The following is a 22,768-nucleotide window of genomic DNA, read 5'->3' as shown; positions in this document are numbered from 1 at the left end:
GGGGGGGGGGGGGGGGGGGGGGGGGGGGGGGGGGGGGGGGGGGGGGGGGGGGGGTGGGGGGGGGGGGGGGGGGGGGGGGGGGGGGGGGGGGGGGGGGGGGGGGGGGGGGGGTGGGGGTGTTGTGTTTTTACTTTTGGGGAAACTTTGCAGCACGTAATTCTAAGAACATTGTAGGAAACAGCAAAGTAGAGCCAGGCTCTTCGTTGGGGAGGGGAGTGAAGGCTGTGCTCACGTAGCTTCAGTAATGTCTGACTTGATCCTAAACACTGCGGTTGAAATGTTCCTTTAGCATGATCTTGTGCATTCCACAAAGGCATAAAATACTAAAATCTGTTTCTTTCCTTAGCCAGTAGTTCTATATTAATTCAGGAGCTATAAAACAAAGTTCAGATTGATGTCACTTTCCAACTGTGAAAGTATGTTCACCTTATGTATTGAATACAAACATTTCAACAGGTCCTGTTACCCACTGGCCTGACTGTTAACTTTTTATTAAAGTATAAAGGACCTTTACACTTCTGTGTGTTAACTTTTGGTGGATGAAATACATATTGACAAATGTAAACACATGGATTTACTAAGCACCTAAGGTGCTCAGGCTGAAGTGCGTGTGGCTCTCACTACAGAAATAAGTTGAGAAAACTGAATTATGAAGAATTTAGCAGTTACTGCTCAGAACAATCACATTTTAGCCCGGGTTATAATTCTCATCTCTCTGTGCATTTAACCGGCTGTGCCTTGACAGAGGAATAAGGCAACATTTAAAAAAATGCAGTCTTTTAGTTTTTGAATGCAAGCCCCAGCATCTTTATAAACCCTCTTTTATATGAAGTTAAGACAAACTTAACTAAAGATTAAATTGTACCTTGTGAAGTCAGATGGTTTAAAATGTGCAATGGAGATCCATGTGAAGAATAAGATGTAAAGCATAGTTTTGTTGCCTCTGAACTTTGGAATTCTAGGCAGGCTTCTTGCATCATGTACAAATAAACCAAAAAGGGGCATGCAGAAGTGAAAGCAGTCCTGTGGCTGCTGTCAGATTTGACATTCATTCCACTGATGATGTGTTTGTTTGGCTTGTTTTTCTCCACTTCAAATGTTCTGTTTTTTCCCCCCTCCAGAAATATGGTGAAATGGTGTTAAAACTGTCCACGCACACTCTCACTCTGGGAGTTCATGCAGAGGACACTCAGCCTGAGGACCAGCAGCAGGCCTGCCACCCCCACCTCCCTCCCACGCAGAACGCCACCTCCCGGGCCTTCCCATCACACCCTGGCTTGCTGTGCTTCTCTGTACGAATGGGGTTTCTGTTTCCAGCCTCAATAGTCCAAGCTGTTCTCTTGGATGCAGGGGCTTAATTCAACCCCCTTTCCTCTGCCTTGACCACCGATCAAATAGGCAAAGCTACTAGAAATTGTCATGTGGCGTAATTTGCCACTTACTCTCTATTTCCCATCACAGTGTATAAATCTTTGTTTTTCCTTAAGGGACTCAGAGCCCAGGCAGAACTTTTGGGGTTATTAGTTTCATATTTTATTTAGTTCTATATTATTAAATTAAACATCTAATTATATGTGTCACTTTACAGACAAAAATTTTTTTAAAAAACCCTATCAGTATGAGCAAATAGAAACACATTTAAATTCCTGGTTAAAAGACTGTCAACATGATTCTTCATATTCGGGAATCGGTTTATTTAATGAGCTTAGATTTAAAGAATTTTTTTTGCATTCTTTTTACTAAATAGGTAGATAAAAATATTATCGGTAGGAAAATACCTTTTATTATATACAGTGTATTTTGGTATAGTATGTGTTATTGCCCTAGCTGGATATCATGTATTTTCTGATAGTATTAAAATATTTTAAAATCTAAAATCCCCAGTCCCTAAATTCTAAGAAAAAAAATACTGCACATATGTTCAGCTATGGAAGTTGTACCATGACCTTTCAGAGGGTTTAGCTGCACAAAGTTCTACAGCTTTTTCAGATTTATTGCCATAAATGGTCTTGTTTTGTAGCTCAGTTCTCTGCTCTTTGTCAGTAAGTGGGCAGATGTTTTTGCCTTTTTATAAAAGTGCAGTAATAGGCATGTCTACTGCCTTTACTTCATCAGCTAGAAGAACCATATCCATGGCTTATCCTGATGACAGGTGATTCACCTGAGCTTTGTTCCCAGATTGGTAGCGGGCAACATGGCATGTCGTAAGTGGCCCTTCCCACCAACTGAATAGAAAAAGGTTTCTTTCCGATTTAGATATAAACTTACGCTTTCACCTGTCGGAGGAAAATGAAACCATCACTAACAGTTTTTATTTTGTTGGCAGGTTCATGCCTGTGACAAAGAGATTTATCCCCAGGTGAATTACTCCTTCACATTGGTGTGGCAATGACTATTTAATAAAGCTATTTATGAAAACTCCTTCAGTGTGTGGTCCCCGTTCCCACAGTGTGTCACTGCCGCCGCCAAGTGACAGGTCTGAAAAATCAGCAAATCCTAAACAATTAAGGCATCAATTCCTCCTTCCCAAACCAAGGCCCCTGCTACCTCCTAGATAAAGATAGTGTCTACTTCTGTAAGGAAGACCCTTCCCCAAATCACACTGGACCTAATGGGTGCCCCTCCAAATTCATGGTCTCTCGGAGAAGAATGGCATGGGTGATGAAGAAAAGAATTTCTTTCTCTGGATGTATAGATGTAATTTTAGGGTTGAAGGAGTGTGTGTGTGTGTCTGTGTGTGTTTGGTTAGTTTACCACAATCTCACACAAAAATCATACCGTACAGCAGGGAAGAAATTCTCTGTCTTAAAAATCCACCAGTCACACCAAAAATTTGTAACTCCAGGAACACACACATACTTGGGGATGTATGCAAAGACTGTTCTCTTCTGCAACCTCATTCTCGAATGGGGCTAAGAGCTTTTCAATTGCTGTGACATTTTCAGCCAGGGAAGTAGTAGTTGTTGCAGAGCAATGTTTTACAGGCAATTACTTTATATGATCAATGGAGCAATTCCCCTTCCAGAAAGGAACCAAAGCGATCTAGTTAAATCATTAAAGAGAGAAAGAGAGTGGGAGAAAGGGTTCATCTCATTAGCAGGTGCCAGTGCTGCAGGCTCCGTGGCGGCACACAATGTCACTGGCCCTTTAAGACAATGACTGCGCTCCCTCCACCACTGCCACCCCCTCCCCTGTAGCTGTTGACAGGTCTAAACCTCCCTAGCAGCCCATTGTGGCCGCAGTAGGAGGCACCTGCAGAAAATGTGCCAAAACCAGGCAGGGAGCAAGAGCTTTTCAATAAGCTCCGCAGCTGGAGAGGAGAGGCAACACTAAACAACCAGCCTGGGCCCAGGCATGTGATGGGAAAAGGGGTCAAAAACACACCTCCTATGGGCTTTCTGAGCACTGTTCGGTTCAATTTGCTGACATCTTCTAGCTGGCTTTTCTCTATTTGCTTAATATGCTGAGGTATTTAGCTTAAAAGCACTAAATGCCTCATCATGATGAGTCGTTTTCTCTTTCCCCATTTACTGTTATTAAGGACATTTTCCAGCATTTTCACTCTCTTTCTGCCCCAAACTAAGATTGTTTTCTTTCGCTCCTCTCTCGTGACTACTCACAGGCATTCTCCACCACACACCGCCTGCTTGATTTTACTCATCTTTAATTCAGGGATGAGTAAAGCTCTCCAAATTTAGGATCTGTGCTACCTTTGTCAAATACACACTCCTGACTGCTTTCGGCACGTGTGTGGATGCTGAATTCTTGCATTCCAAGTAGTAAACATGTGTTGTGCATCTACTGTGTACCCACCAGTGTTCGCAGGGCTTCTAGAAATCCACAGATGAACAAGACATGCTTTTCCCCTTGTACTGTTTAGGACCCAGCAGAGGGAATGAACAGCTAATGTAACTGTGGGTTCTGGGAATCTGTTTTACATCCAGGCGCTTGTGTTTGTAATATCTACAGCCCTTTTAAGAATAAGCAGGAGTGGAAGGAGAGGACGGGGAGTACCCTGGGATGGGCTGGTGGTATATTGGCTCCGTCAAGTTTGCCTTGGGGAACCAGAGGACAGAGTCTCAGTGTCATCTCTCCAAGGTAAATAGAGAGAGAACCGGGCCTGGTTCCTCAGTTTTGGCAGCTCTTGTCTCTCCATGACTCCTGACGTGCACATAGCGCTTCCTGGTTTTTGTGATTTTCCATCTATTTTTTTCTTTCTTGATGTAGTAAGGTATTATCTCTGTCTTGCAGATGAAAACATCTGAGACTCAGGGCTAAGCACCTTGCCCAAGGCCACACAACAAGTAGGTGGTAAGTGCACAGGCCTGCCAGGGACCCAGCTCCTCTGTGCCCACCTAAATCTTTGCTTCCCTCCTGCGGGGTACTGCCTCTTCAAACTGTCAACCAGCACGAGTACGCGACTTAAGAGCGACATGGAAACAAAGCGACATTTTCACAGTGCAACTCTTTCCCCCCTCCTACAGATGGAGAGTGTTGGCGTGTACGGATTCTGTGGGTGTAAAGCAAAGAACAAAATGAAGTGTGATTCAAGGTGGGAAATAGCCGCTTCAGGTAGGAAATGAACTAATGTGTGTAAGTATCAAACTGGCCCCTGAAATAACTACCCCAGACCTCATTCCTCTCGAGAGGGACTAGGTACGTTTAAAACTGGGACGTTGAAACTTCTGCACATGTAAGATGTTTGCCAAACCACTGCTGCAAAACCTGCTTGTTCAGAACACCGGGAAGTGGGAAGAGGTTTGAGAGAATTTCAGAGGCACCCTTGAGTCAGAAAACAAATTCGTTTCCCACCTATCCAAAGCCGAGAATCGTCACTGGCCACACTCACACGCACAGATCATGCACCTAGCATCCGTCTAGCCTGCCGGCCTCCTGCTATCTTCCTGCCCTGCTCTGGTGGCCCTGGGAGATTGGCTCTGTGAGGGCCCATACAAAGGCAGGAAGAGATGGCCTCTCGCTCTTCTGGGCTTGTTTTTGCCTTAACATGTCTCTCCTCTCAGAGGACTGGTCCTCTTCCTCCTTCTTCTTCGGTGCCTCCCTCCAATTCTGGAGAAAACAAGTGGACTATTCATGTAAAAAGAGAAAGACTGAGAAAGGGAGGGGGAGATGCCACCGACAAACTCCATTGAAAGCCACTGGCTGTTCATTTACATTCACACTTTTAAAACATGTTAACTAATGATGTTAAATGGTTTGCCAAAGGTCCTGGCAGGTCAGTTGTAGAAGTGTCATTTCTGCCTAATTAGGGCTCTTGTGGCTGCCTGGGGCCTCCCAGTGCAACCGGTGACAAGCCGAGAACTGACAGCTTCAATTGCAGCCAATAGGAAGGTTGGGCTGGTCATGTTTTCCAACTCAGCCAGGTGTTTGCTGAATGGGGGAGGGGCCTGGCGAGATCTGAGCGCTTCTATGATCCTTTTTCTTTTACTGCGGCCTCCCAAGTCCTTCCCCTTTGCCTGTCTTGTCTTGTGTCAAGGTCAAGAATGGGCTTCGCTAAATCAGCAATTTGGGTTATCTCTGGGAGGCCATTAGCAATCCCCAGCCCAGACGTTTCAAGTGGTCTCAGACCCCAGATGCTAGACTTTTTTTCCTCCATAAAAATCAGAGAGTAGGAAAAGAAAGGGAATGCTTTAGGTGAAAAACAACAGTAAGAACAAAACAAAACAAAACAAAAATGAACAAAAATGCAGAAAACTACGTAGTCCTGAAAGTGTTACACTTCTGAAGACATAATAATAAAATTGGTTAAGGAGAAAACCATGAAAGCATCCCGATCAATGCTTTAAATATTGGAAAGAATAAAAGACTGTAGTGAAAACAAATTCTGTAGTATTCATTGGGGTCGACAGTACCTGTCACATAGTAGGTCCTCAATAAATAAATTTATTGATCTGAATTGGTTTTTCAGGAGAAAAATTATTGTCTGAGAAACAAAGAGTGATTGGTTGAGATTTTGCTCTTTTTCATGCTTGCCTTAACTCTTTCTATCATGTTCTTTGAGCTTCTCCGTTGACCATAAAATGCTTGCTAAATTGTAGTTCCACGTTATGGGTTGACATGATTATCTTGTTGTTTTGTTTTGTTTTGTTTTTAACGACTTAAGCAAAATACCATTAATTCTCAGCTCCCCCAGACTGCAGCAGCTACCACACAAAGAAGCAGTCCTATGGCAATGACAGGACATCTGTGTCCAGGATTTGGATCTGACGAACTGGCAGTTCCTGCAGGGATGACGGTACTCCCTAGTTGTGTCTGAATTGGACGCACCAGCACTTGAGCACACACAAACGCACGTGAACAGATGGAACGTGTTATGGGCCTGTTAGCCAAGGAATGACAGAATTAATCCATGGGCATTTGCGGCCAATGTTGTGTTAAACTAAAGGGAAAAAGTGAACAGGGAAAAGCCATGTTTGTTTTATGAAAATCTCAGACCCAATCCTTAGGTCTGGAAATAAGGGGTTCTAAAACCTCACTTTAGTTCTGGAAATGAGGGGTGTCTAAAACAAAGGGCATCTGAAACTTTGGTTTTTCAGCTTCCTTTCCGTGACCTCTTTCCCACCCGCTGCCTCTGTTTTCTCTAATATGGAACAGTGAAAATGGGGGCCAGCAAAACAGATTGTTGATGCCTGTTGATTTTATCAAAGGAAGGTTAGATTAAGTAAGACGGCGTAAATGAGCACACCTAGGACAATACCTGGCATATATCAGGTGGCCAGTGGCAGTGAATTCTCTCCCTGCTGTCTTGAGTTCTCGAAGGTTGGAGTCCATGCATGCCAAGCTATTTTTTCGGCCTGATAGCAGGTGAGCTACTGAGTGAAGACAGAGACTGGACACTCATTCAGCTCTGAATCTTCAGCACCTTGCATGGAAGGTGCACAGGACATATTTGAAAAAGAATTAATAGAATTGACCAATAGGCTGACCTCCTGAATGGTGAATGAGCAAATTGATCTAGAGGTATTCAAAACTGTTTAGTTGACTGTCCCAAACTTTCTCAGACCTCTTCTGCCACTGACTTCCCTGAAAAGACCCTTTGCAGCTGGGCGTGGTGGCTCACGCCTGTAATCCCAGCACTTTGGGAGGCTGAGGTGGGCGGATCACGAGGTCAAGAGATCGAGACCATCCTGGCCAACATGGTGAAACCTCGTCTGTACTAAAAATACAAAGATTAGCTGGGTGTGGTGGCACATGCCTGTAGTCCCAGCTAGTCGGGAGGCTGAGGCAGGAGAATTGCTTGAACTGGGGAGGTGGGAGGTTGTGGTGAACCAAGATCGTGTCACTGCACTCCAGCCTAGCAACCCAGCGAGACTCTGTCTCAAAAAAAAAAACCCTTTGCATTTTTGTCCTATCCTGTTTTGTCTGTCCCTTTCAGACCGTATCACACGTTCTTTTTCCTCTTTGGTGACCTCCTTTGTCTTTCTTGCTACTCCTGTACACTGTTGTTTACTCACACTGCTTTTATTCTGAGCTCTCATTTCTCTTCTATTTCCGGTTCTAACGCCTATCTTGTCCATGCCTCCCACACTCACCTCTGACTCGGAGGCCTGATCCGCACAGCTGCGATGGATGTTTGAGCACTTTGAGGGTGAACCGTTGTCATGCGGCCTTTTTGAGTGCTAAAAAGTGACCACTTAAGATTTTCCTTGCGGTTAGTAAGATGAGTATTTTTAAATCATTCTGGAGGAGATTAGTGGTAAAGAAAACCTTCCTCAGCAACTAAATCATTTTGGAAAAATAAGCCAATTAGTCGATAAAACAAAAAACCTTTTGAAGACTTGTGAACAGAGGAAAGGACATGTGAATTACAGGTTTTCTATTTTGTGGCATTGATGTACTCCAGTAGTATTCGTGATAGCTGATTATCGCGATGGTGACCCTGGAAAGGTGAAATTATGTTCAGTTGAATATAGCCTAACCCTTCTCAAAGGATAATTTGGTTTTGTTACTCCATTGTTAAGGGCTTTTTGGTGGCCTTTCGAGATCTGGCTCTGGCTTCTCTTTGACCTTGAACCCTCACTCTGGTTGTGCTGATCTGCTGACCGTCCTCCGGACATGGTAGGGTGTTTCATGCCACAGGGCCTTTGAATAAACCTTTCTTATCCTTGGAATGAATGCCTCTTCTTCCTTTTGTTCCCCTGCCAAACACATGCTATTAGGAAAGATTCAACTCCATGTCACCACCTCCACAAACTTCTCCTGACACCTCCCAAGTTAGAGTGACCTTTTTCTCTTGTGTGCCCCCCACTGTCGAACTTGATGTTCCTGTCAATAACAACAGTGCTGCTAACAATGATGGTTTCCTTTCATTGAGTGCCTTTTGGTTCCAGTAAGTGTAACTGCTTTCACTTGTTAAATCATTTAAGTCCTGCCACCCTATGAAGAGGCCATTATTATAGATACAGTCGTGCATTGCTTAATGACAGGGATATGTTCTGAGAAATTCATTATTAAACAATTTCATCATTGTGTGAACATCATAGAGCGTACTTCCACAAACCTAGATGGTATAGCCTACCACACACCTAAGTTATTATATGCGGGATAGCCTGCTGCTTCTAAGCTATAGACCTGTACAGCATGTTACTATACTGAAGCTGTAGGCAGTTGTAACACAGTGGCAAGTACTTGTATATCTAAACATAGAAAAGGTACAGTAAAGATACAATATTATAATCTTATGGGACCACAGTCATATATGTGGTCTGTCGTTGACCAAAATGTCATCGTGCAGTGCATGACTGTATTTAGTTTACCAATAAGGACCCTGCAGCTCAAGTGGCACGTTGGATGTCATACAGTTTCAAAGTGGTGAAGCTGGGTCCTGAACCCAGCCAGCATGACTCAACCCACATTATTGGCCGCCATGAATACAGAACCACCAAACCAACTACCTTCCATTATAAATAGCCACCATGGTGATAGGAGGGGCATTTCAGTTTTCAGTGTGTCTTCTCTAGATGGTGAGCTCCTTGAGGTTGGTGACACTCATAACTTTGTGTTCTAGTGCTTATCCTTGGGCCAGCACATGGCAGAGACTCTTTAAGTGCTGACTGGGTTTAATAAGATGGAATTGAATTGTACTGTAGTATATATGAATATATATGTATATATGCACATATCCTCTCCCCGGCCCTCTTGCTCTTTATGTGTATGCATATACTTATATACATGTTTAATAGGTTTTTATATATATTTTATATATGTACATATATGCATTTTGTTTTTGAGATAGGGTCTTGCTCTGTCCCCCATGCTGGAGTGCAGTGGTGTGATCACGGTTTACTACAGCCTTGACCTCCCGGGCTCAAGGGGTCCTCCCAGCTCAGCCTTCCAAGTAGCTAGGACTACAGGCATGCACCACCACGCCTGGCTAATTTTTGTATTTTTTGTAGAGATGGGGTTTCACCATGTTGCCTGGTTCTCAAACTCCTAGGCTCAAGTAATCCACCCACCTTCGCTCCCAAAGTGGTGGGATTACAGATGTGAGCCACCGCAACCAGCCCATATATACATATGTAACATATACATATACATCTATGCACACAAATTAACATAATATGTATATATGTGCATAAATTAACATTTTCTATATAAAGATGGCAAGAGAGGCAGGCAGAGAAAGAATCAGTTGCAGTCTGGAGGAATATACGTGTGTTACTTGGTTTCTCTGACTTTAAATTCTCTGTTAATCTATATTCCTGTAAAGTAGATGATAGCATGTATCTTGGCCTATATGTTTCTAAAGACAAACCTCTAAGCTCTTAAAGTTCTGCCATGGTGTGTGTCATGGTACATTTAAGTCAGAAAGCCCATTAGGGGCCGGGCGCGGCGGCTCAAGCCCGTAATCCCAGCACTTTGGGAGGCCAAGACGGGCGGATCACGAGGTCAGGAGATCGAGACCATCCTGGCTAACCCGGTGAAACCCTATCTCTACTAAAAAATACAAAAAACTAGCTGGGCGAGGTGACGGGCGCCTGTAGTCCCAGCTACTCGGGAGGCTGAGGCAGGAGAATGGCGGGAACCCGGGAGGCGGAGCTTGCAGTGAGCCGAGATCGCACCACTGCACTCCAGCCTGGGCGACAGAGCGAGACTCCGTCTCAAAAAAAAAAAAAGAAAGCCCATTAGAGGAGGAGGATGCCTGGCTAGAATAGCTAGAATAGTGTTCTTGAGTTTTTCCATGTGTGTTGTCTCAGGTAGGAAGATGACAAGTCCTATTTTGTTCTTGTGTGATTCCTCATCATTCAGTCCCTGCAGGCTGAGCTTGTTAATGGTGGTGAACATGAGTTTTGTTCTTTGCCAGGAGTGCCCACCAGTGCCCATAACGCCCTCCCAGAATGTGCTGGGCAGTGTGTTTAGGGTAAGACTGACTAATGACCCTACACTGAGAATGGCCTCAGCACAAACCCAAAAGGCTCTGCTAGGGCTCAGAGGCAGCCACGAGATTTGGAGAGCTGGATGACGGTTCACTAAGAGAATTCAAGCTGTCAGTCCTCCTGCGTACCCTTTGGATTCTATTCTGATGCTGTTGCTTGTAGAGGGAAAAAGTTCATGTGCCATTTATATACAAGTGCCCATTTGACATTGAGTGAGTGACATTTATTTTGCCCTATATGAACATAAAATCTGTTTTAAAATCAGATTCTAGAACTTTAAAAGGGTTCTTATGTATTTTTCTGAAGTAACTCAGTGACCATAGGTGAGCCCGCCCCACCTGGCCTGGTGGGTGACCCTTTTCCTGCCCCCTCGCCGGTTCTGCTTCTTGCTCCTCTCTCTGCGCCTTGGCTCCCCTTCCCGGAACCCTTCCTCTTGGCCTTGCCAAATCCTGCCCATCCTTTGAGAACCTCTTATGCCCATGGCTGTCTTACCCCTTCCTGCTTTGCTGTGGTATCCGTTGGTCTGTTCTCGTGCTGCTAATAAAGACATACAGGAGACTGGGTAATTTATAAAGGAAAGAGGTTTAAGGGACTCACAGTTCCACATGGCTGGGGAGGCCTCACAATCATGGTGGAAGATGAAGGAAGAGCAAAGGGACTTTTTACATGGCGGCAGAAAAGAGAGCTTGTGCGGGGGAACTCCCATTTATAAAACCATCATATCTCATGAGACTTACTCACTACCATGGGAACAGTATGGGGGAACCACCCCCATGATTCAATTATCTCTACCTGGCCCCGCCCTTGACACGTGGGGATTATTACAATTCAAGGTGAGATTTGGGGACACAGATTTGGGCTGTGGGGACACAGCCAATCGATACCTGGCATATGCAATCTGATCACCCCTTCCAAACTTCTCTCTTAAAAATGCAACACTCTGACAGCATGTGGAGGCTTGGATGGAAACATGGTAAAAATTAAGACATTGTTTCTCACACTTTGGCACCAAAGTGATACAAATCCCAGAGATGAGGCAACTAGTGTTTCTGCCAGAATGGAATGTCCTTGACATTTTCTGTTGTTTTTAAATATTTGCAACTATTTATTGTTCTTCCGTAAAAACCAGAATTTGTGGTTGTCTATATAAAAGTAATGTTCTAAAGTGTGCCTTTGTGTGTCCTTGATGCAGGACCGGCTCGGACTTGTGACCTGTGCAGTCACACAAGGCCCTGCATGTGGTTTAATGCTCCACTGTCACCATCTTGAAATTCTTAATACCTTGAACGAGGGGTCCTGTATTTTTGTTTCATGCTGGGCCCAGCAAATTACATAGGTGATCCTGCCTTTGGGGTTCTGCAAGGCCCCTAACCGTGAAGCATGCATCGAGTTACAGCTTTAAATCTTAACATGACTTCATGTGTTATGACCCACCCGGGACAGTGCAGGAAGCTGGGTGCCCTTTAAAAAAGGAGTCTGGGCTGAAGGAGATGGAGAGGTAGGAAGGGTTGTGGGTCCTGAATGCCAGCTTTGCCAGGGCCATGCCTCGCAGCCATGTCCTTACTGCCTGTCTACCACAGGCCAGGAGGTGAACAGTCATTCTGTAATTCACATGCAGTAACACTCTTTGAGAGTTCTGTTTTTCACTTGGAACTGCCAAGTCATTTGGTGAAGATTTCCTGCTTGTTTGAAGTCCGCAGAGAAAAACCGCTAATGAAACATACCACATTTGGAAATGAACTTTTTAAAGTATGTATCCGTACGTTCTTATTCCAGCTCTTCCTTTTATTTTATAAATGCCTGTCTTATTTCAAAAGGGACTTTCAGGCATAGGTATAACAACATAATAAGAACAATACATTTGAGAAACAGGACTGAAAAGACACTAGGGCAAAGTCAGGGGTCAGGTTGGATCACAAATGCATACCACGAGGTCTTACTGAATTTTAATTTACAAATGCCTGTAAGCTTCCCAGCAGCAGAACGAAGGAACGCAGTTGTTCGTATCTATATGCAACAGAAGGGTGGGGCGGAAAGCAGCTCACAATTTGGCTTGCACCGTCCACCGCAGAGAATTGAGAGATGTCTTGGGAACATGAGTGGGGCTTTCCGGGTATCTGTTTACCTGAGGCACTAAGTCCTCTCTCCCTTGGACATCCCCAGATAGTCCAGCATGAAGCTTTATTTGGAGAAGAGGGGCAGTTTGGAGCACTTCATGATGTCTTGTCACCCAGTTTGTCCTACAAATGCCTTCAAACTGAGTGGGACTTGAGCAAACAACATCCAGAGCTTCACTCCTCCCCGCCACTGCGCTGGCCCTGCAGTGTTGTGAGTTGGTGGCTCCAGTGACATGGCAGTGGCGGTGAGCCCAGCACTGGCAGTGTTGGTGACACTCATGTGGTGGTGGTGGCACCAGCACTGGCAGTGTCTGTACCAGCAGGAGAGGTAGCACCAGCACCTCCAAAGTGGATGCGGCAGCATCACAGTGGCCGCAGGGGCCAATCGGCTGCAGTCGGTGTGGAGGCAGTGGCCGGGAGTGGCCCAGCAGGGGCTCTGCCAGCAAGGGCGAGCCCTGCAGATGACTCCATGGATGACAGAAGCTTGGACACGAGAGACCTTGGAGAGCCTTATCCCAGGAGGTGCTTGAGGCTCCCCCTTGAGGAAGATCTCTCCAGTGATGGGGGAAGTTGGAACCAAAGAAAGCTCCTTATGTTGTCAAGATGTCCCTTTTTTAGCCTTAGGATACTGTGACCCCTGAAGGTATTAATGATGTTCTAGAGCATTTGAAAGACAACAACCAACTAACTGGTTAAGCGCAGCTCAGTTTTTCCCTAGTGTGGGTGGCTGAGCACACATTCATTCATTCAGTGATTCATTCAGCCAACATCTGCGGAACCCCTGCTGGCTTCTGGAGTCAGATTGCTGGGATCTGAATCTGGCTTGCCACCTACTAGTCTATGACCTCGAGCAAATGGCGTGATTCCTGTAACACCCAGTTTCTGGGTATGGTGTAATATGAAATGTGAATTACTGAGTATCCACCTCACTGGGTTTTAGGAGAATCAAATGCATGTCAAGTGTTTAACATGGTGCCTGGCACAGATTAAGCATCTAAGAAGTGTGAGTTATGATTAAAGGCTGTGAGACGTACAAAGAGCCACGTAGTTCCCCATTCATTCAAGTATTGCTTGTCCATATAAGGAAATGCTACCTAGCGCAACTCCAGAAGGCTACACGTTAACTGGGGGTATCACACGGTAGATAAATTATGGGTGATTTGATTTATTTATCTGCTTTTTAGGATTTTTCCAGTGTATGTGAACTGTTTGTGAGATTTTAAAACAGAAAGAAAACAACCCCATTTGCCCTTCCCTTTGGTACTTCTGTGACACCCGTGTCATCCATCAGTTCCCATGCAGGCAGGGACAGTGACACTCACGCATCTGTAGATGGCTCAGACTCTCAGAAGCTTGTTTCTTAGAGGATCTGCTCGTAGTTTCTGGCTTTTACGTTTCATTCATTCATTCAAGAAATACTTATTAAGCACTTTCTATCTGCCGGGCACATTGATAAGTTCTGGTGAGTGAAAACCAATGACTCCCTTGATGGAGCTGGTAATTTACCAAGGTTCTCAGACTGTCATCCAATAATTAAATAAATATGTCACGACAGATGGAAGTGAGATGAAGGCAAGGAACGCGGTGCTATGAAGGTGGACAGCAGAGATGAAGGTGGAGGGAGGCACGGAGGCTTCCCTGGGAGGTGATGGGAAAGCTGAACTGTGAAGGTGCATAGGAGTTATTGGGTATGTATGAGGATGGGGAATGTGCAGTCCAGACAGAGGAGTAGAGTTGACAGCCCTTCGCGTATCTGTAGGTGGCTTCTCCCCAGGAGCCTTTCTGTTGTATTCCTGCCTTCTTCAGCTTTTCTGCCTGGGATGTGGTTTCACAGCCTGTTTTCATTCTGAGATCCAGTTTGTTCGCATCCTCCTTTTTCAATAGCAATTTTATTGAGCTATAATTCACATGCCATACAATTCACTCAAAGCGTACAATTAAATGATTTTTAGTGTATCACAGAATTGTGCAACCATCACCATGATCAATGTTAGAACATTTTCATCACCCCAAAAAGAAACCCTCATACCCATTAGCAGCAGCCACTCCTCATTTCCCCCACCAATCCCAGCCCTGGGAAACCAGTAATCGCTTTTAGTCACTATAGATACACCTGTTCTGGACATTTTTTATAAATTGAATCATACAGGATGCGTTCTTTTGTAACTTCTTCTTTCATTTAGCATTATGTTTTTAAGGTTCATCCATATTGTAGCATGTATCAGTACTTTGTTTGTTTGTTTGTTTTTGAGACAGAGTCTTTGCTCTGTCACCCAGGCTGGAGTGCAGTGGCACAATCTAGGCTCACTGCAACCTCTGCCTCCCAAGTTCAAGCAATTCTCCTGCCTCAGCCTCCCAAGTAGCTGAGACTACGGGCACAAGCCACCACACCCTGGTAATTTTTTGTATTTTTAGTAGAGATGGGGTTTCACCATGTTGACCAGGCTGGTCTTGAACTCCTGAGCTCAAGTGATCCTCCCATCTAGGCCTCGCAAGGTGCTGGGATTATAGGCATGAGCCACCGCACCTGGCCACTTCATTGTTTTAAATTTACTTATGTTGTTTTTGAGACAAGGTCTCACCCTGCCACCCAGACTAGAGTCGAGTGGTGCAATCACAGCTCGCTGCAGCTTCGACCTCCTAGGCCCAAGTGATTCCCCCACCTCAGTCCCCCAGTAGCTAGGACTACAGGTGTGCACCACTACACCCAGTTAATTTTTTTATTTCTTGTAGAGATGGGGTTTTGCCATGTTGCCTAGGCTGATCTCACACTCCTAGGCTCAAATGATCTGCCTGCCTCGGCCTTCCAAAGTGCTGGGATTGGCCAGGCGCAGTGGCTTACACCTGTAATCCCAGCACTTTGGGAGGCTGAGGCAGGCAGATCACAAGGTCAGGAGATCAAGACCATCCTGGCCAACATGGTGAAACCCCATCTCTACTAAAAATACAAAAATTAGCCAGGTGTGGTGGTGCATGTCTTTAGTCCCAGCTACTCAGGAGGCTGAGGCAGGAGAATTGCTTGAACCAGGAGGCGGAGGCTGCAGTGAGCTGAGATCGTGCCACTGCACTCCACCCTGGGCAACAGAGCAAGACTCCGTCTCAAAAAAACAAAAACAAAAACAAACAAACAAAAAAACACAAAGTGCTGGGATTACAGGTGTGAGCCACTGCGCCAGGCCAGTCCTTCACTTTTTATTGCTGGATAATGATAATATTCCATTGTATGGATAGATCATAGTTTGTTTGTCCATTAGTCAGTTGATGGATGTTTGGGTTGTTTTCATTTTGGGGCTATTATGAATAAGGTTGATATGGACCAGTTTGTGTGTGGGCATATTTTTTTTGCTTTTCTTGTGTATATCTTAGGAGTGGAATTGCTAGGGCATATGGTAACTCTAACCTTTCGAGGAACTGCTAAACTGTTTTCCACAGTGGGTATGCATTTTGTATTCTTACCAACGGTGTATGAGGGTTCTTATTTCTCCACATCATTTCCAACACTTTGCATTTTCTGTCTTTTTTATTATAGTCATCCTTGTGGGTGTGAAGTGGTATTTCATTGTGTTTTGATTGGCATTTCACTGATACCTTATGATGCTGGCACCTTTCAATATACTTACTGGACATTTGTATATCTTCTTTGTAGGTGTATCTGTTCAGGTTCTTTGTCCATTTTTAAATTGGGTTATATCTTGTTATTGATTTGTAAGAGTTCTTTTATTTTAGATACAACTCCCTTATCAGATATATTATTTGCAAATATTTTTTTCCCATTCTGTGTGTTGATGATGTCCTTCAAAGCATGAAGGTTTTTAATTTTTATTAAGTCCAGTTTATCCATATTTTTCTTGTTACATGTGGTTTTGGTGGCATATCTAAGAAGCCATTGCTAACATAAGGCCACGAAGACTTGTATCTGTATTTCTTCTTTCCTCTCGTAAGAGTTTTATGGTTTTACCTCTTACGTTTTGGCTTTTTGTCCATTTAGAATTGATTTTTGTATATGGTGTGATGTAAGGGTTCAACTTCATTGTTTTACATGATATCCAGTTGTCCCAGCACCATTTAGTGAAAAGACTATTCTTTCCCCACTACATTGTCTTCATCCCCTTGTCAAGAAGCAATGGACTATACATGTGAGGGTTTATTTCTGGACCCTGAAATTCCGTTCCATTGATCTGTCTGTCTATCCCTATACAAATACCACACTATCTTGATCACTATGGTTTTGTGGTGAGTTTTGAAATCAGAAAGTGTGAATCCTCCAACTTTGTTCTTCTTTTTCAAAATTGTTTTGTTTATTCTGTGTCCCTTGCATTTCTATGTGAATGTAGGGACCGTGTTGAGACTGTAGATCAATTTGGGGGGTATTGCCATTTTAACAGTATTAAAAATCTTCTCATCCATGAACATGGATTACGTATGTCTTCTTTAATGTCTTTCAACAGTGTTTTGTAGTTTTCAGAGAATAAATTTTTCACTGCTTTTGTTAAATGCATTCCTAAATATTTTATTCTTGTGATGCTATTGTAAAGGGAATTGTTTTCTTAATTTTATTTTTGGATTGTTCATTTCACATCCCTTTTAAAACGTGGTCCCTGGAACCATCAGACTAGCACTGAACAGAGTGGGATGTTCACTTCAAACTTGTGGATATGATTCTGTACTATAACCTCAGACAAAGTTAAGCTTTTTGTGGAAGAGGTGAGTTGGGGTTGGGTGGTTGGCACACTTAACAGAGCACCATTGACTCATGTCAACAAAACCGCTCACACCTTTTTAAGTCTTCTGCTGCTAGGCCATGCCTTCCTTATTCTATACCTGGGCAAGTAGCTCTTGGGTGCCAAAAATAGCACCTTACCCTTTCCATTGCATATTCTTGGATCCAGGCCATTTCTTCTAGTCTAGGAGTGAGAGTGATTTGGATGCTGATTCTGACCCTGGGTCATGACGTCTTTGTTACCAGCCTATTCACGAATGCAATAAACATGGCCTCTTTATTTTAATTCAAGCCAGTGATAAAAATGTCCAATGGGACCTTGCAAAGGATAGAGGCTTGAAGTCCTGAATTCAGAACCTCTCTCTGGAAACATTAAATTGTAGCCTCTGAAGAACAGTATCCAATGAGTCCCCAAGCCATCCAATGGTCCACACACCAAATTCATATCAACCCCATTGAACTTATCAGATGCCCTACTGAATTCATAAACTCTTGATCTCCCTCATTTCTACTGGTTTCTTAATCCTATCAAGGAAGGAAACAAGATTCATTTGAAAAAGTATTTTATCTGTGAACCCACAGTGGGTCCTGGTGGTTCCTGCTTTCTGTATGTTCATAAACCACAAATCCCCTCTAACAAGCCATTGCTGAATTGTTTTCATTAGCCAGTTGTTCTCGTATTGTAAGAGAATTAACCTCAGATGGAGAAGCTGAGGATCACCGAAGGGAAGGTCAGACATAAGACTGGTAAGTGTGAAGGGAAGACTAGAACCCAAAGCTTATCGTGGTGTGTCTTGTGCTTCCTCCACTGGTAATGGAGACAGACAGTTCCCATATGGACACTTGAGCAAGTGTGGATGTGGGAAGAAACTCAGTTATCCACGTCCCATGTCCTCAGATAAACCCAAGTGTACTACTTACTTTACACAAAGTGAAATACTACTGCTCTATACAAAGTGATATAAGTGCCTTAGTGAACACCAGAAGACAGGCACAGCACACAAAGGTGTCTTTTAAATCACAGTTGTGATTTCTTATTACCTCATTTAATTCAGATTCCTCTTGGGCCTGGATTATCTGGATTGCATTAATTCAACAAGCACCTACTCATGTTTTTTCAGGCCCCATGGCAGACTCTGATTCTGAGCTGTAAAGGGCATAGTCCCTACACTGTGGGAGCTCCCTGTCCGACAGGGAAGGTTGACAGGTGAGTCCAGCACTGTGATGCCCTTGGTGGGTGCTGTGATAGATGGTGACTTGCTGTGCCATCCCCTGAGGTCCAGGCTTTCCTCTCATGCAGTCAGGATGGCAAGTGACACAGGTAGATCAGCGTGGAACCACAAACCAGTTAACAGATAATGATTTCACGTCTATCATGTGCTGAGCATGGTTCTGCACATCATTATGCAGCAATGGATAAAAGTACAAATCCCTGCCCTCATGGGGCTTCCATTCTAGTGTATGTATGTGTGTACACGTGCAAATCTGAACAAATACGTTAAATGCTAAGTGGTATAGAGAAAAAATAAAGCTGGATGGGGAATAAAGAATGATGGGCTAGAAATGAGGTTAGCATTTAAAACAGGGGTTCTGGGGAGGCCTCCTGAGAAGGTGGCAACTGAGCAGCAGCCTGAGGAAGGTGGCTGATCAAGCCATGTGGCTGTCCGATGGAGGAGCGTCCCAGGCCGAAGGAGGGGCTGTGCTAAGGTCCTGAGGGAGGAGGTGCCTTGTGTGTTAGAGGCCCAGCAAGGAGGCCACTTAGCTGGGAGATGAGGCCACATAGGGCCTTATAGACCCTGGCAAGGACTCCAGCTTCTCCTCTGAGGTGGGAAGCCAGGGTCTTGAGAGGGTCTTGAGAGGGAGAGTGACATGATCTTACATTCTTTACTTATATTTTTGAAAGATCCCAAAGATTATGTTGGGAATAGACCTTGGTAGGAAGTGGGGTGGCGAGAGGAGAGGAAGCGATTATGAAGATGTAGATGGAGATGGAACAGATGTGAATTTAGAGGAGGGGGTGGAGGGGTGAGAAGCAGACAGATTTTGCAGGGGTGCAGGGGTGGCCATAGGATTTCTGGGGACTGGATATGGTTGTGAAAAAGAGAGGAGTAAGGATGATGCTGGCATTTTGAAGGGTGGAGTCATCAATATGACATGCTGGCAACTGGAGGAGGAGGAGCGTGTTTGGGGTGGGACCTGCTGATTTGGAGATCAGGTGTTTGTTTGGGGGTTTGTTTATTAGAGTTACCTGTTAGACTGCAAGTGGAGATACGGTGAGCTCAGACCGGAAATGTCAACGTGGACTCATTAGCATATAGATGGTACTGAACACCAAGAAAGCTGAAGAGATTCCCCAAGGGAAGAGTGTAGATGGGAATGAGGGATCTGAGGACTAAAGCCTGGAGCATTGTCACATTTAGAGCCACAGCGATGAGGTGCAACCAGTGAAAAAGTCTGAGATGCTATGCCGGGAATGAATAAGACAAGCAGGAGGATGTGGTATCCTAGAAGGCAAATGAAGAGGAGAGGGTGGTGACTGGCCATGTCTGATGAGGGCTGAGAACTGATGCAAAGTCATGGCCATGTGAGCATTCCATTGGTGGAAACAGCAGGCAGGTAACACTTGGCTTCCACAGGGTCAGTGTAACTGCATCCCTGCCAGGTGATCACAGTGACTGTCTCCTGCACAGATCTTGAACTCCATGCCTGTCCTACCACCCTATCATGGTCCCTAAAAATGGCAAAATTAATCTCTTTCCCTTTGGTACTCTCACATCAACAAGTATGTTGCTGTTCAAGAAGTTTGTCAAAGTACAGAAACTGTATTGTTTGTCTCTTATTTTTCCTTGATTTTTAATTTTTTAAAATATTTTGCTGATCAAGTCGTATTTGTCTAATTCTAATGGTACTGACTCAGTACAACCCATTTTTACCAACTAAAAACATATAAATTGGCCGGGCACAGTGGCTCACGCTGGTAATCCCAGCACTTTGGGAGGCCAGGTGGGCAAATCGCTTGAGCCTAGGAGTTTGAGATCAGCCTGGGCAACATGGTGAAACCCCATCTCTACAAAAAGTACAAAAATTAGTCAGTCATGGTGGCATGTGCCTGTAGTCCCAGCTACTCAGGAGGCTGAGATGGGAGGACTGCTTGAGCCCAGGAAGTTGAGGCTGCAGTAAGCCGAGTTTATGCCACTGCAGTCCAGCCTGGGCAGCCCTGTCTCAAAGAACAAACAAAAACCAAAAAAATCCTATAAGTTGTTTACAAACATGTACAGCTACATACAGATTCCTTTATGAGGTGCATTTCCAGTATACATATCATACAGTAATATGATTTTCCCATGTTGCCATTGTTCTCTGAATCAGTCTTAACCCACCTATCATAGCCTGTTCAGGCTGCTGCAGCAAAATACTTTAGGCTGAGTAATTTACAAACAACAGATATTTATTGCTCACAGTTCTAGAGGCTGGGAAGTCCAAAATCAAGACACCAACTGATTTGGTGTCTGGTAAGGGCTCATTCCTCATAGGTGTTGCCTTCAGTGTGTCCTCACGTGAACAAACTCTGTCAGCTCTCTTTTATAAGGACGTTAATCCCGTTCACAAAGACTCCACCCTCATGACTCAGTCACCTCTCAAAGGCCCTACCTCTTAATACAAGCACATTGGGAATTAGATTTCAACATAAGAATTTTGCAGGGACACAAATACTCAGACCAGGGAACCCTCCTATGTAAAGTGCAAGGGGAATTGTCCGTTCTGCCCTGTCTGTTGTGGGTAGGGGTCGGGGGACCCAGGGAATCTAAGAAGTGGAGCCATCTAGATCAGAGGGGTGCAAGGGCTCCTCAGGTGAATGATTGGCATTTGGGGCAGAAAGGAAGGCAAAGGCTGAATCTCAGAACTGGGAAAATGCAGGTGATTTTGGGACCATTGAATAAGCAGGGTGTCATGGGATGCAGGGCTTGGGGTTGCTGCTTGTGAACAAGAGGAAAAGTCAAGGGTTTCCCTTGTGGAGCATCTGTCTTAGGGAGAATGGGACCAATGGAGACAGACACATGGGAACATCAGAGAGGCCCAGAGAGACAGGAATCCAGTGAGAGAGAGTGGCAGGGGCTGCAAAGGGTTAACAGAGCAGGTCAAAGGTACAAGCCTGGAAGCAGGAAGGGTGCCCTTAGGTGCGATGATTGCTCCTGGAGACACACTGGGATGTGTTGGGGGTAAATCTCTCACCATTTGACATCGGTTATTTTCCTTTTATTTAAAATTCTTACCAAGACAGATTTTGATTTTTATACTCACTAATGGAACAGAACTGTGATTTAGGGATCACATACTCGTATGTCCCTTGTTCTAACATATCTCTGACAGTTACATTTTTCCCTCTGGGGCATCAGACCACTGTGTCAGTGTGTTGTGGGGACGTGCTGTGGTCTTTGCTTTGGTGGGGACAGCACATAGAGATGTAACTGTATCCCCCTTCCATACATCACTGCCATTACGGTTTGCATGAAGCAGCTGAGCAGAGCAGGGAAAAGAACCAGTGGGTGACCCAGGACACTACTACAGGGTAGACCTGACTGTGGGGCAGGCCCAGAGTCTATCTCGCTGGGCTGGGGCACAATCCTACAGGGACCAAGAGAGACAATCTGTGATGTAACTGCATCCCCCTTCCATGCATCACTGCCATTATGGCTGGCATCAAGCAACTCAGCAAAGCAGGGAAGAGAACCAGTGGGTGACCTGGGACACCACTAGGTCTGGCTGTGGGGCAGGCCCAAAGTCTACCTCGCTGGGTTGGGGCACAATCCTACAGGGGCCAAGGGAGACAACCTACCAAGGCTTGTAGGTCCCTGATTGTGACAGAGCTCATATGCCAGGTTGAGGAGTTGAGACTTGATTCTGTAGCTCAGGGAGAACCATCCAAGTTCTCAAGGAGAGGGTAAGGTGGTCAGGTGTCTTCCTGTTTCGAGAGACCCCTACTGGCAATGTGTGGCCAGGAAAAGGTGGGAGGCAGGGAGGCCAGACAGGAGGCTGATGTAGTCGCCCAGGTGAGACACGATCACTCCTAACCCAGGTCAGAGACCCTGGAGAGGAAGAGGAAGCTGGAGGGGAGAGCGTCATTGTAAGGTCAGGCAACAGGAATCTGCGCCTAATTGGAGGTGGCATATGATCCAGGATGTCTGCCAGGTGTCTGACCGGGGCAACTGAACTGCTGTGGCTGCTCTCAGTGTCCAGACAGAAAGCAGTGAGATGGTCTTGCATCATCTTCATGTTTGCAGATTATCTTGACTGACCCACATTCTTCATGTTTGCAGATTATCTTGACTGACCCACATTCTTTAAGCAGAGAGGTTTTTTTGGGGAGTTGGGGGTGACGAACCTGAAATATTTTAACAATGGCAGTGATTCTCCGCTTCTCTTCATTCTGTTGGCAGCCTGACACCCATCGCTAGGGTTGTGGAGCGCAGAGAAATCTTAAATAGAGGATCATTATGTGTAGGTGTGAATATGCCATGTCCTCCCCACCCCCCACT

At 44.9% G+C, this 22,768-nt stretch overlaps 1 protein-coding gene across 5 annotated transcripts in view; it reads left to right on the top strand.

Annotated features, from left to right (window-relative positions):
• HSPA12A (heat shock protein family A (Hsp70) member 12A) overlaps positions 1–22,768 on the top strand; it is a 182,865-nt gene that overhangs the window by 10,794 nt on the left and 149,303 nt on the right. For 3 of the 5 annotated variants that reach the window (XM_050803961.1, XM_050803960.1, XM_050803957.1), the window contains exon 2: positions 4,485–4,572. The exons of 1 other annotated variant lie outside the window; for it this stretch is intronic. In XM_050803961.1, coding sequence (XP_050659918.1) covers positions 4,485–4,572 — 88 coding nt within the window. Of the gene's footprint in view, positions 1–4,251; positions 4,312–4,484; positions 4,573–22,768 lie in introns of all 5 variants that reach the window. One more of the 5 variants, XM_050803958.1, reaches the window with a different exon arrangement.

The sequence above is a fragment of the Macaca thibetana genome, chromosome 9, assembly GCF_024542745.1.
Source record: "Macaca thibetana thibetana isolate TM-01 chromosome 9, ASM2454274v1, whole genome shotgun sequence".
NCBI classification, from domain to species: Eukaryota; Metazoa; Chordata; class Mammalia; order Primates; family Cercopithecidae; genus Macaca; species Macaca thibetana.
Note: the sequence above shows the minus strand (reverse complement) of the source record. Positions and strands in the feature narration are given on the sequence as shown.